This window comes from Zeugodacus cucurbitae, chromosome 4, assembly GCF_028554725.1.
Source record: "Zeugodacus cucurbitae isolate PBARC_wt_2022May chromosome 4, idZeuCucr1.2, whole genome shotgun sequence".
Taxonomy (NCBI): domain Eukaryota; kingdom Metazoa; phylum Arthropoda; class Insecta; order Diptera; family Tephritidae; genus Zeugodacus; species Zeugodacus cucurbitae.
The window spans coordinates 50,177,539-50,191,105 of record NC_071669.1 but is presented as its reverse complement, the minus strand read 5'-3'; the positions used below and the strand labels follow the sequence as shown (position 1 = coordinate 50,191,105).

The 13,567-nt window shown below is 29.6% G+C and overlaps 1 protein-coding gene across 1 annotated transcript in view; it reads right to left on the bottom strand.

Annotated features, from left to right (window-relative positions):
• LOC105210478 (lysosome membrane protein 2) overlaps positions 1-13,567 on the bottom strand; it is a 67,843-nt gene that overhangs the window by 25,750 nt on the left and 28,526 nt on the right. The window contains exon 2 of the mRNA XM_011181477.3: positions 5,760-6,051. Coding sequence (XP_011179779.2) covers positions 5,760-6,042 — 283 coding nt within the window. The 5' untranslated portion in view covers positions 6,043-6,051. The remainder of the gene's footprint in view (positions 1-5,759; positions 6,052-13,567) is intronic.

The window sequence follows — 13,567 nt, the reverse complement described above, 5'->3', positions numbered from 1 at the left end:
AAACACAGATGTTTTTGAAAACCTCGAAGCTTCACACTATCGAAGAAGTATCGAAATGTTGGAGAACCGTTATAGCTACTGTATTAATCTACTGAAGGTTATGTCAAAGAATAATGCAAATTTTTCATTTAAGAAACCTTCTTTCACTGCTAGGCAAGGACTATTCAGACGTTGTTGCAGTAAATAAGTTGTCAGATTATTAATCTCTGAGATATACGAATGTGAGTGCGACATTTGGTATCTCGTTAACATTGTATAAAAGGTCATTTCATGTACCAAGGGAGAAATATTTTTTTGCAAAAAACCAATAGTATTTTTCATGAAAATCGTTTGGGTCAGTTTAAAGATTTGAAAGAACCTTGCATTTAGTTGAAAATAATTCTATAAAACAGTGAGGATAGATGATTTAGTGTGGAGCAATAATCCCTCAGTGATTCTTCAAAAGAAAGAAAGCAATCAGTCCAGTATACGCAAAATCACTACTAAGGGTATTCAACTTATTTCAAAAGACTTTTTCGAATAAGGAATAAGCTCAGCGTTTTCACATTCCCTACGATACACTCCACAGTTTTATGAAAAATTATTTTCCAAAATTTAAAATATTTCCTTGACCAGGTCACCAATGACCGACCTTTACTTCGCTAAGTGCTAATTTTACTCAATTTATATTTGACTTGCTTGAAATATGTATATTTAGTAATACTTTTGAGCTTGTGTTTATCTAACAAAGATTTGTGGTAATCGCTGTATTTTCATTTTCCTTACAACATTTTACTACTGCCTTCTCCAGCACTTTTATCACGCTTACGCCTCTTGGCTTTAAGCTTTCAAATGCATTTCGAAGCAAATTTGTTGTTGATATTGATTCATCACTACTACTACAGCAGCAGCAGCAATAACACACGAACATATTTGTTTATATTGTTTTTGTTGTTTCTCTACTTCTTTGTTGCCCATTTGTTATTTATCACTCCAAACAATCGCCACACATTCGCTGAAAAGTGCATTCATTGCATTCACCTGTCCATACAGACATACAAACCTCCAACAAATACAACAAATACGTGCTAAATGCTAAGTGCCGAGATCGTGTGTTTGTGTTCGTAAATACACGAAGTGCAGCTACTGGGCGTTCGCGGTAAATACGCGGAGCGCTTCGGTGCCGCGCGCAATCGAGTATTTGCAGAATCATGCAGTCGACTTTAATTTATTTGCTTTTATTGTTGTTGTTGCTGTTGCTGTAGTGCTGAAGACTTTGTAAGAAATTAGCAAAAGCAATTGGATGAGTATTTGCCAAAACAATTGACGTTGCTTGCAGCATATTGTCCGTCTGCCTTTGTTATTGTTGTTGTTGTGTTAATGTCGTAACATTTTTAGTGGCCAACAATAAGTTTTTCGACGGCTTTTGTTATTAAATTGGCACTAATTTGTAGGGGAGATAATCGAAATGTATGTTGATAACGAATCGAAATTGTAATAGCGTTAAATCTGTCAAATTTCTGTCAGAGATATGTGGATAATCGTAGCTTGCAACGCTATATGGTAAATTTCTTTTTATAAAAATATAAACGATTTGGATTTAGGTATGAAACATTCCTAGGAGGTTAATTTAGATCATCCAAACATTCTTTTGTTTGACTAAAAGCATGGACTAATAATGTTAAATTTTTTCAATAAAAATACAATACAAATTTCATGTCAATCAGTAGAGGACTAAATGAGTTGCTTCGGTCTTGTCCAAATAAGAGAAAAGCGGGTTTAAATGATACTTATAGATATTATATGCCTTTCTGATCGGGATTGAAATACAGACATTTTAAAAATCCAATCCTAAAATCCATCTGCGCAAGAGCCCTGGACATGCAGACTATGCATGAGCTCAACAAACGCTGGTCAACTACCAGAACTTGTGCAGTGGCGAGGTCCTTCAGGCCCTCTGTGAAGTGTAAGCGTTCCTTTCAACTGCTTTATCTGGGCAAGGTCCATCTCAGCGCGATCATTGGTGTGCTTACTGGACATTGTCCAATGGGTACCCATGCGTTCAGACTTGGGATCGTGGCAGATGCAAGTTGCCAAAGCTGTATGGAGGTAGGCGAGGTGGAATCATCTAAGCATTTCCTACTTCATTATCCAGCTTTTGCCAGACTGAGGTTGAAACACCTCGGAAGGTCCTTTTTCGGCGATCCCAGCGAATTGGCAAGAATCGACATTAGTCCTAAGAAATTTGTAACGGATTTCAAGCGTTTGCCGCGCCAGGCGGTCTAAGTGAGATCTTCTGTTTTTGCAGAGATCTTTCTACAAATCTTAACTAGTTTTGAAGCGAGGTGGGTAACCCCTGGAATTCATTTCTTTTTTGTAAAAAATTGGTCGAGTTTAGATTCATAAAATATATTTAAAGGGCTGTCTTAAACAAACACACATTTACATATCATATATAAATATTTAATAACGGCATTGTAATTAAGAATTCTCAGTGATCAGAGGGAGAGAAATATTTACATTGCAAATTAATATAACGTATACGCAGTGTAGATTTGTTAAGAACTTAATGATATTATTGAATTGATAGTTCATTATTTTTAATTGAATTGTCTTTAATTAAATAAATAAAATAATATTAATAATTTTCACAGTTAATGATACAAAATAGACTCAATGAAATGATTTGCATACTGCCACTGACGTCATTGCAGATAAAAGCCACCTATCTTAATCCCCTAAAATTAATGCCAATAAAATGCTGTATTGCACAATTATATTAATTGCAAAGCCAATTTTCTTGTTTTAGAAAAGCCAATTAGACGATGAGGAAGTATTTATTGACTTTGTCCATTAATTATTGTAATATTTGTAACTTTAGTGCGGGTATTTACTTGAGGAACGTTATTAAAAAGCATTTAAAGCCAATTAGAAGGCAATAAAAAGTGCTTATTGCAATAAATCTGCACACTAACGAATTACAAAGAATCTATAAATATTTTATGTGATAAATTTGATTAAATATTCGAGTCTCGAGGTTGATTTTTAGTATTTTAAGGAACTATAAGGATGTATATCTAACAGAAAAACTAAAATCGTTGAAAATAAAATAGAATTCTAAAGTACACGAATTAAAATAAATTAAAATAGAAATAAATTAAATTAAATAAACAAATAAAAACAACTAAATAAGTAAAAAATAAAATAATTAAATTAAATTAAGTAAAAATTAATAAAAAATTTAATTTATTTTATTATTTCTTAATTTATCGAAGTAGATTTCAACACTCCTCAAACTTCCCAAAACAAATTCGTGATAGCTCACTTAAGTCATAATAGATCACAGTATCAGCACCTGATTATCTTACCCTCCTACTTCAAATATCAAACAATTTATTTTATTGAAAATATGAAGCTTTACACACATACGAGCTTATATATGAATTTACAAATAAACACCCATTTGTCGTCTAGATTAAACCAAATCACCAATCAAGGTTTTTAATCGAAAACACTAAAACATGTAATTATGACACACAAGGCAATGAAAATGCGAGCAAATAAATGCGAAAATCTCAAGACTTGCAGTAGCAGTGGCATTAGCTTGACATAGCTGAGCTGCCGCTGCGTTTCGCTTATGCAGATGCCGATGGATGGTGTACCCCAAAGCGGGCTGAAAACATTGCCATGAACGTTGAAGGCGTCGAGGTCTTTCAAAAGCAGTTTATTACTTTGTTAAAATGTAAACAAAGTGGCAAGACACAGCGCATTATGTATGCAATGTGCGTTTCGTATGTGAGGCAAGAAGGGTTCTGCATGTCAGCACACACATGAATATTTTATAAGCGTGTGTCCAAAATGCACAGTCGCCATTGATCACTTTATTACTTTGCATAGTTTTGATTAAGTATTACTAAGATAAATAAAACTGCATGCGTTAGAGCCATGGAAATATATCTGTCTGTGTGTGTTCATGCAGTTGACCGTCGCATTGGTTGACGTTGCAGCAACATTCTGCCATTTAATTCTGTCAGCATGAAAGAGTTGCACTTGACAAGACCTCGTTAGTACCAGCCTACCTATGATTACCTTAATTGCAGCTTATTAAGATTAGTTGAATGCAATTTTGCAAGTTGTTTGTATACAGGGTTGCTATAATCGAATTTCGGTTGATTTGAGAGTATTCATAAAAATCATCATCATAAATAAATAAAAAAAAAAAATTCAATTTAATTTAATTAAATAATTTAGTGTATTTTTTATTATTTTATTTTATTTTATTTTATTTTATTTTATTTTATTTTATTTTATTTTATTTTCATTTATTTTATTTTATTTTATTTTATTGTTTGGTCCACAAGTTTGATAAAGTGAGGTTAGGTTTGAATCATGAAAGGTCATTATTTCAAGAGAGAGTTAAAATTTGAAGACATTTCCACATTCTTAAAAAAATACAAAAATAATTTCCATTATTCAAATATCCTCCAATGACTTGCATGATTTGGCTTTCCACTCACAAGCTTACATAAACAAGAAATATGTGCAAGTACATACGGATTACATATTACCAGTATTATACTATAGCATGTTATGACACTTTTATAAGATTTTTGGCAACAAGTTTTTCGGCTCCACCAATCGCAGCAATGCCGCAACGTGGACGATCACGTTTATAGCAACACGCTGTGGCAGACTTCTAATACAAGTTTTCATGCACGAGTCGCAAGTCTAGGCAAACAGCAAAACAACAAGTTTGGGCAGCAGATTTGTGGTTGGTAGTAATTTAAGTTTTATTTTTGTAATTTTTGGGTTTAAATTTTTTTCTTTTTCGGTACGTGAATTTTCAGACTTAAACGCCAATTATATAAGACTGCAATGAAGTTTACCGCGCTGCGGGTCCAAATGACCGCATATAAAATATTGAAATGAACTTGTGCTGCTGCAGCAACTGTTGCAACTGCAGCAATTGCTAATAAACAGCAACAACAAAGGAAAAATAAATAAATCAAGAAAACCGAAATTGAAAATGAAAACAAATTCAACAACCTGCAAATTGCCAAGTCTCGAACTTTAGCAATTTTTGGCTACCGCTTCTAGCCGCAGCGGTGGTTCTCATTAGCTACTAGCAGTGTTTGCGCACTTGATGGCCTACGTTTCGGAAGTGTGCCGTTCGTGTAGCCGCCACGTTTTGTTTTTAGAATGTTGCATTGCGCAAAGATCGCAGAGATCGCGCGCCCCGCACAGCAAGTATCATTGCCACCGCTATCGCCACAACCGAACCGTGCACGAAGTGCAGTCTTCGACTTTAAAAATTCGCGTGTTTGTATGTGTGACTGGCGCAACTTTTCGCAAGTTGTGTGGTTTGGTTGTTTTTGTTGTCATTGTTAGTGGTTGTTGTTTAATTGAAGTGATATTGACTTTAACACCAATTTACCAAATACTATAGGTATAGTGTAAAATATGTAGGTATTTACATGTGTACAAATACCTACAAACCTGTATATATACATATAAATAAACAATATATATATACATATATACACACAAATCGGCAACCGAAAATATTTTGCAAACCGGAAAATTAACTCGGTTTCCTTGAGAAGATTTTACCAGCCAAACCAAAATATGCAATGTGTGGCTTCTTTTTTTGTTGCTTTTGTTGTTGTTATTATTTTTTTTTTTTTTTTGTTTTTTTTCTCATTAATTTTTCTTTAAACAGTTGTTAGTTTTAATTCGGTATTTATTTTATTAATTATATGGCTTTTGCTTTGCATACTTACGGTTATTGATTTTAGCTCCTTGTGATATTAACATGGACAGCGGGGTGGGGCGGCTGGTTAAATTTGGCATACCACCGTGTTCACCGCCACCACCACCCCCACCATCGGATCGATGATGATGATGGTGATGATGTTGATGTGTTCCATGGCCGCTATGTTGGCCATTGTGTCCATTATCGCCGGTGGTTTTCACAATCGTGTTGCGTCGCCCTCCGCCCGCCAAACCCAATATGTGATCCCTCGCACTGCGTCCATATCTGAGGTAGTGTTTTTGTAACCCCATAGTTTAGTGCTGGAATTTCGAAAGATAAGATTTAATGAGTTTATGGTTTTATATAATTTTATTAATAAATTGTTAAAATAATTTATTATTAATAGGAAAAATTATTTGCATAATTATTAATTGCATACATTCTTACAAAACGATTATGAGTATTGTGAGAATACTATTTGTCTCTTAAAATTTCATGATTTTTAAATATTTAATTTCAGTGTGGTTTACTCCTTATTTTCTTGTGATTTATTTACTTTAATTGTGAAAGAATGTTGTGACGAGCAGAATTAGTTTTCTCAAAACAATCACTAATAAGAGTAATTTCAATAAATCGGTCTGGTGGTTAGAGTTCCTAAAAAGTTTTAGACAAGATCAATATAGATCTATTAAATTAAATCAATTTTTTTAGATCAAATTAAAGAACTGCAGTCGTTCTGGTCCCCGGTTTCTCGGTAGGTAATTCACAAATATTGTTATCTGTTGACGAACCATTTAAACTCACTTCCGTGAGAAGAATTATTTACAACATAAAAAACATTATTATAGATTATATCTATATTTTAGAGCTTTTAAAAACTACATCCTTTAATTAATAATGATTTTTATTAACAAATATTATTTAGAACTTCGAAGGCAAATATTTCTATTTTGAAGGCGAACTTCGATAATCGAAGAACACCCGTTTTTACTTATGACTCAATATATCAGCCGAGTGTTTTACAGTAGAGCGAAACGATAGACAAAAAGGTAGACTTGAATTTCTGAGAAGATTATTCCGGTAAACATATGTAAATAATACTAATTTCAGTAGAAACTAAACTAAAATACAAAAACTATAAAAAACCATAGCGATAAAGTTTCATTCTTATAAGTAACTAGCAGAGCGCTAAGGCTTCGCACGGGTTTAAAGAAACATTTAAAAAGTTATAAGTTATAGGTTTTGAAATTTTGTTCAGCAAGCAGATGCGAGCACTCGTACCTCGACTTTCTGGAACGCGTTTGGAATGCGAAGAGAATTACTTGCAAGACGATTTTCAGTTTCAGAATAAGATTCTCCATCACGGAGTCTTTTTGATACCCTCACCTGGAAACTATTTCCAGAAAGTTGAGATTCTAGCGATAAATATAGCATATGTTATTCGGGAGAATGTAGCTTTCCAATGGTGAAAGAATATTCATTACAAATATACATACAAATCTTTCCTCTTTATAATAGTAGTATGGATAAACAATTCTTCGAGTCCTGAATTTCTGAAATTATTTTGATCGGAAATAAGGTTGTAATTTCAAACAAATTTCTTCGTAACAGCTTTATGCGATTGATAAAACGATACATGAGATCTTTGATTATAAAGTAAATATATGGGTTTGGTTGGTTTGGATAAATATTTGTTTTATTTTTTTATCAAGAACAATTCTATCATTCTCTATATTTTTTGAAATGAAAAAGTAATTGTTTTACTTTGAAGTAATAAATAATAACATATGTATGTATAATTTAATTATTATTTATATTTTCTTTTGTTCATTTTTTTCATTCCGAAATAAAGAATTTTGTTACTTATAATCAAGTAAATAATAATATTCCTACTTATGTCTTACTGTAATTATGATCATGTTTTTTTTAGAATTTGCATTTGTTATTTACATATTTCACTTCATAAGCAAAACATATGAATTTAATGAATAGGCCAAGTTGCTCCATAAACTATGAGCCGGTCACGAACTTTTTAAAAATATTTTCCAAGCACTCACAAATAATAATGAAATATTTAAATACTTTTGACAATTGTAATTAATTTTTTTATGTAATGATATGCGCATACGAGTATAACAATAATAATTACTTGTGATTTTTATCGGAATGCAGTGACAATGGAATGACCAGCATTTGTTAAATAGTTTACTTAAAACAGGTTAGAAGTCTATGTCTAATGGAGAATATATGTATTGAATTAAAGTGAATATAGCTGATGTAGTAGGAGGATAATTCTTTAATTTGTTTCAATTCAAAAGCCTAGGTGAATACAGTTGCAGATATATACTATAATAAAGTATACCACACCCTGTATACATAGCTCGGCATTCGACTTAATGTTGAAGTCTATGTATAAGTGTAATGGAAAATTGTTGGTCTTAGAGAGTAGTTATATACAGAATGTTCCATAATTGTCTATTAACTTGAAAAACTAGGTTAATATTTTTATTTAGTTAAATGTTTTTTTTTCTAATTGTTTTTCATCTATTTTCTGTTGTTACTTTTTGTTGTTCAAGTTCAACTCTGTTCAAGTTGGTAAAATGTCAATGAAAATAAACTATTTTGGAAAAATTCCTAGTGATTGGCATTGTAAATACGCGTGAGGATTATACATATTTGTCAAATAAAAACAAAGCGCAGACACTTAAAGTTCATTTGAAATATCTACTTTATTTTCCATGAATTCGCACATTGTTGTAAAAAAGGGTGTAATAAAAATGCTTTTAATGTAGTGTTTGGTGTGGCGCCCTAGTCGTTACTTTGACAATACTCGTAGAATATATTTCTAAGTAGCTAAGTAGTAAGATTTCATACTTTTCGTTGGTATATTTTATTCTCATATAAAAATACAATAGCTTTAGATTCTAAAGTGTTAAAGCTGAGTTAGCAAACATTTAAATTTGTCCATATGAGAAAAATAATTTACTTCAGACCTTATTCAGAAAGGGTGGACTTTCATGTCGCTTCTTTTAAGGAATGTTGGATCAAGCTAAATGTAAAAAATTTTAGACATTTCTAATTATTAAACACTCATTAATACTTTCTAATTGTATTTATTGAATATGCGGACAACTTTATCTACTTTAATTTATAGGTTACAGCTTTCAATTTGTTGGTGGAGTCTATATAGCTAGCCGTATGACTAATTTCTCAAAATATATGTTAGTTCGATATTTAAAAAAAACACATTCCGTATTTCTATTTGGTCTAGAATCTTACAAGCTCTCCCACACACATTCCCTGTTTTGTCCACATGCGTACCTGTGTGATATTTTTCAATACTGAAAATTTTTGTCAACATTAACTTAGCGATTTATGCCAAAAAATCGTAAAGATGTCAAGGTATGACGCAAAATAATATATTTTCTTTATGGAAAATGTGGTATTCAATTATTTGCTTTATTATATGAGAAAAAATATATATGACGTCAAAATAGAAATGTACGTAAGGAAAAAGTTAATTTAAAAAGTAATTCGTAGAAAATACATTTCTACATAGCTACACCAATTCACTGCCACTACTAAATATATTATTATTCTACTTAAAATTTGCACTATCATACCTATTTATAGTACATCGATCACTTTTCGGTGATCTAAATCTACATTTCTTGTATACTAAGGTTCAATTTCGACATTTGTTTACTATTTAACTATTAATTAATTTTTTGATTTTTTCTATTTGAAAGCAATTTCTCAGTTCAATGTACTGTGCACACACATACAATTGTATGTCGTATAATATGAGTGTACTTCAGCCTCAACTATAGAGCACTAACGAAAACATTACAATCTTGTTGTTTGCCTTAGTCACATTAGCCGCTTCCCTTCGAAGTTGGAAATTTATGAGGCGATTAATTTGTAAATACATACAGTCCATCATAAAAGTGTCACATTGCAAAGGTGTTAATATGTGCAAATCTATTTTATTTATTTGTTTGGAGAATGAAATATGTCAAAGGCTACACACTGACAACGTTTTGCAGCTGAGTGACTGCCATTAGTTTATATATTTATTTACAATTACCAAACTGAAATAGTCTGCACATTTGAAAGGCGCAATTTATTGAAATTGGCTATGAGGGAATTTACTTTGGTGTGGGTAAATAGGTTTATGGGGACATGCCATCTCTCACAGATAATTATTATGACGGACAAGTGTTGAGTTTCGAAGTGAGTGCAAAATAATTTAAAATACTTGATTATAAGTTTTAAATTTTTAGTTGTAATTTTAATTTTAATTTTAATTTTAATTTTAATTTTAATTTTAATTTTAATTTTAATTTTAATTTTAATTTTAATTTTAATTTTAATTTTAATTTTAATTTTAATTTTAATTTTAATTTTAATTTTAATTTTAATTTTAATTTTAATTTTAATTTTAATTTTAATTTTAATTTTAATTTTAATTTTAATTTTAATTTTAATTTTAATTTTAATTTTAATTTTAATTTTAATTTTAATTTTAATTTTAATTTTAATTTTAATTTTAATTTTAATTTTAATTTTTAATTTTAATTTTAATTTTAATTTTAATTTTAATTTTAATTTTAATTTTAATTTTAATTTTAATTTTAATTTTAATTTTAATTTTAATTTTAATTTTAATTTTAATTTTAATTTTAATTTTAATTTTAATTTTAATTTTAATTTTAATTTTAATTTTAATTTTAATTTTAATTTTAATTTTAATTTTAATTTTAATTTTAATTTTAATTTTAATTTTAATTTTAATTTTAATTTTAATTTTAATTTTAATTTTAATTTTAATTTTAATTTTAATTTTAATTTTAATTTTAATTTTAATTTTAATTTTAATTTTAATTTTAATTTTAATTTTAATTTTAATTTTAATTTTAATTTTAATTTTAATTTTAATTTTAATTTTAATTTTAATTTTAATTTTAATTTTAATTTTAATTTTAATTTTAATTTTAATTTTAATTTTAATTTTAATTTTAATTTTAATTTTAATTTTAATTACACAACCAAAGCATTTTCCAACAAATTAAAAAAAAATCGTGTAAGGGTATCCCCCACTAAACAAAAGACTTAAGCAACGAACTTCAAGTGTGCAAGTAATTTATTCAACTTATTTCAGCTGTGAATGAGAACATGTCAAGTGTCAACTCAAGTGTTGAGCTAACCAGCACAAAAATATTTCCGCTAAGCATACAAATGATTTTATATAATATTTGTGTGGATGATAGTGAATACGAGATATAAGATAATGTCTGAGCGTTTTATACAAGCATATTTACACCTGTTGACATAAAATGTGACTGCTTGCAATTATTTTTTATTTTAATTGTGCCAGACGGCGCTGCGCTTTTGCTTGTATTTATGTGTCTTAGTCTACACGATTCTTATTTGCGCTCGTTTTTTTGCACAAAACACGGCCGTGTAAGTAAACTCCATGTACTATTCTCCGGCATATCGCACATATATTGCACAATATAATTGCATTGGTGTGTGTAACTGAGTTGAGATAGCACATCTGGCATCCTAAACAGAGACGTTCAAAATGAAAAGTGACTTTGTAGCGCAAAAAAGGAAAAACAAAAGAGAGGCATAAAGATTTGAAAATTAAAAAGTAAAAAAAAAAAGTTGATTAGAGATTATTTTTATTAAAAAATTGGCGTACTTTGGCCTGCGAATATTGTGCGAAATAAATACACGAATAACAATTGAGTCACCGCGCATACAAATAGTAGCAAATGCTTGAGTTTTAAAACAAATTGACATAAATTTAAATTTAAACTGGACAAATCACAACAACTGTGTCATTTGTATAAAATAACTACAAAAATCACGGAAAACAAAGTAGCGCACTACATTTCATTTGAAAAATATGAAACCTTGCTAACAAGTTCATTTGTACTATTAAATTTCAGAAAAACCTTAGCTATTTAGCGCATTTTTGACATTTACGCTACTACTTTGAATGAGACGCTCGTGTGCATATATAAATATATATGATGTATATCTATATGTGTGCTTATAATTTAATTACATTTACATATTTAGGTTAAGCACTGTTTATACTGCAAGCAACTACCTTAGAAGCGGCACAATTAAATGCGTTTTTAATAATTCACTAACAATTAATTAAGGTTGCTTTTAATTGCACACACTACTCGGACACATATTACATATACTCATATATATATATTCACACATATGTAAGTATGCATATGAGTGGGAATAGCATTTGTTACTTTGCTCTGTTTTAATTGCCTTTTAGCCAAGGAAGTGCACACACTTCCACAGTTGAAGGATATCTACTTGATATATATTTACATGTGTGCTTACAATTAATAATTTAAATGTATGTAAATGTCATTTAAGTGCTGCGAGGTCTTGTTGCTGCTTTAAAAATGACAAAAAAGCATATGAATAATGTGTGAACTTCATAAAACCGAAATTTGTTGAGCGTTTTAATGCAGCCATAATATATTTAATATTAGAGAATATATTACATACATACATATGTATTTACATATATAAGTATATATAATACTATACAACCGTTGTAAAGTACTTTATGATTTTCTGTAAAAAATTTTAATTATTAGCTGCAAAGAGCCTTTTGACTCAGTTGACCCAAATATTAATTTTATGTACATGCAGATACGGCAAATAAATATATTACACCGGTCAACACGATTTTTGGGTCTGACATCTACATGTTAAATTTTAGTATCTCCTATGACAAAAATAAGCAAAATTTTTTTTCCGGTTAAAGTTTGCTTTCGTAGAAATTAGAGCAATTTTTCCAATTTTAAGCAGATATGACTGATTTTTATATTTGATTTATATTAAAATAGGCTTCATAGGCTTCGCAAAGTTTCAAATTTGTTGATAAAGCAAATGTTTTACTTCTAACTTTAATAAATTCACCGCAAATAAAACAGAATGAATCAATATCATTTTTACATTTACTTGATGCCATTTTATATCTGAGTAATACACTAATATTGTTGTTACAGCTATAATAAACAGGTTAACTATCTCTTACTGTGCCTCTTACAAATAATAATACTGTTTACTTTCGGGTTAATCAAAGTGCTGCCATCTTTGATTTATGAAATAAATTAAAATATACTTATCGATGTAGATGAGCCCAAAGCAAACTTAAAGAACTAAAGATTAATATTTAAGTGTTTTTCAATGAAACCCAAAAAAAAATATTTTTTTGTTGACCGATGTTATTACTAAGACAAATTAAATAATATTAAATACATATATATTTTTTAGCTATCTACTTCATTTAAGCTAAGATAAAAATTTAAAAACTAACATTCGACAACTCAGTCAACAATAAACTCAAATTTAGTACAAAGTTATGTAGTACATATCACACAAATTACTAAAGCAGAGTAAACCACATTTGGTGGGAACATTTTTTTTTTAACGCTCATACTGCATATAGTGTGAAAGTAAATAATAATCGGGTAATATCTATCAACGTCTACATAGAACGATTATATTCGTAATTATTAAAAGTGCGATAATTGTCTAACTAGATGATAAGTTGGTAGGTGTTGTGGCTACTACGATTTTAAACAAATTTGATTGTTAACATTCACATTGGATTTTTGGGATGCAGTTTAATAATCGTACTCAAGTTATTTAAGGGATATCGGTTTATAACTTTTTCTAGAAGTAATCTGTTGAATTCATTAGATGCTTTGTTTCTATTAGTGAGTGTGGGTTTAAAATAACTTTTTTTGCCCATAATAAAGTAAGATAAATGAAAAATGCTATTTTAATTAT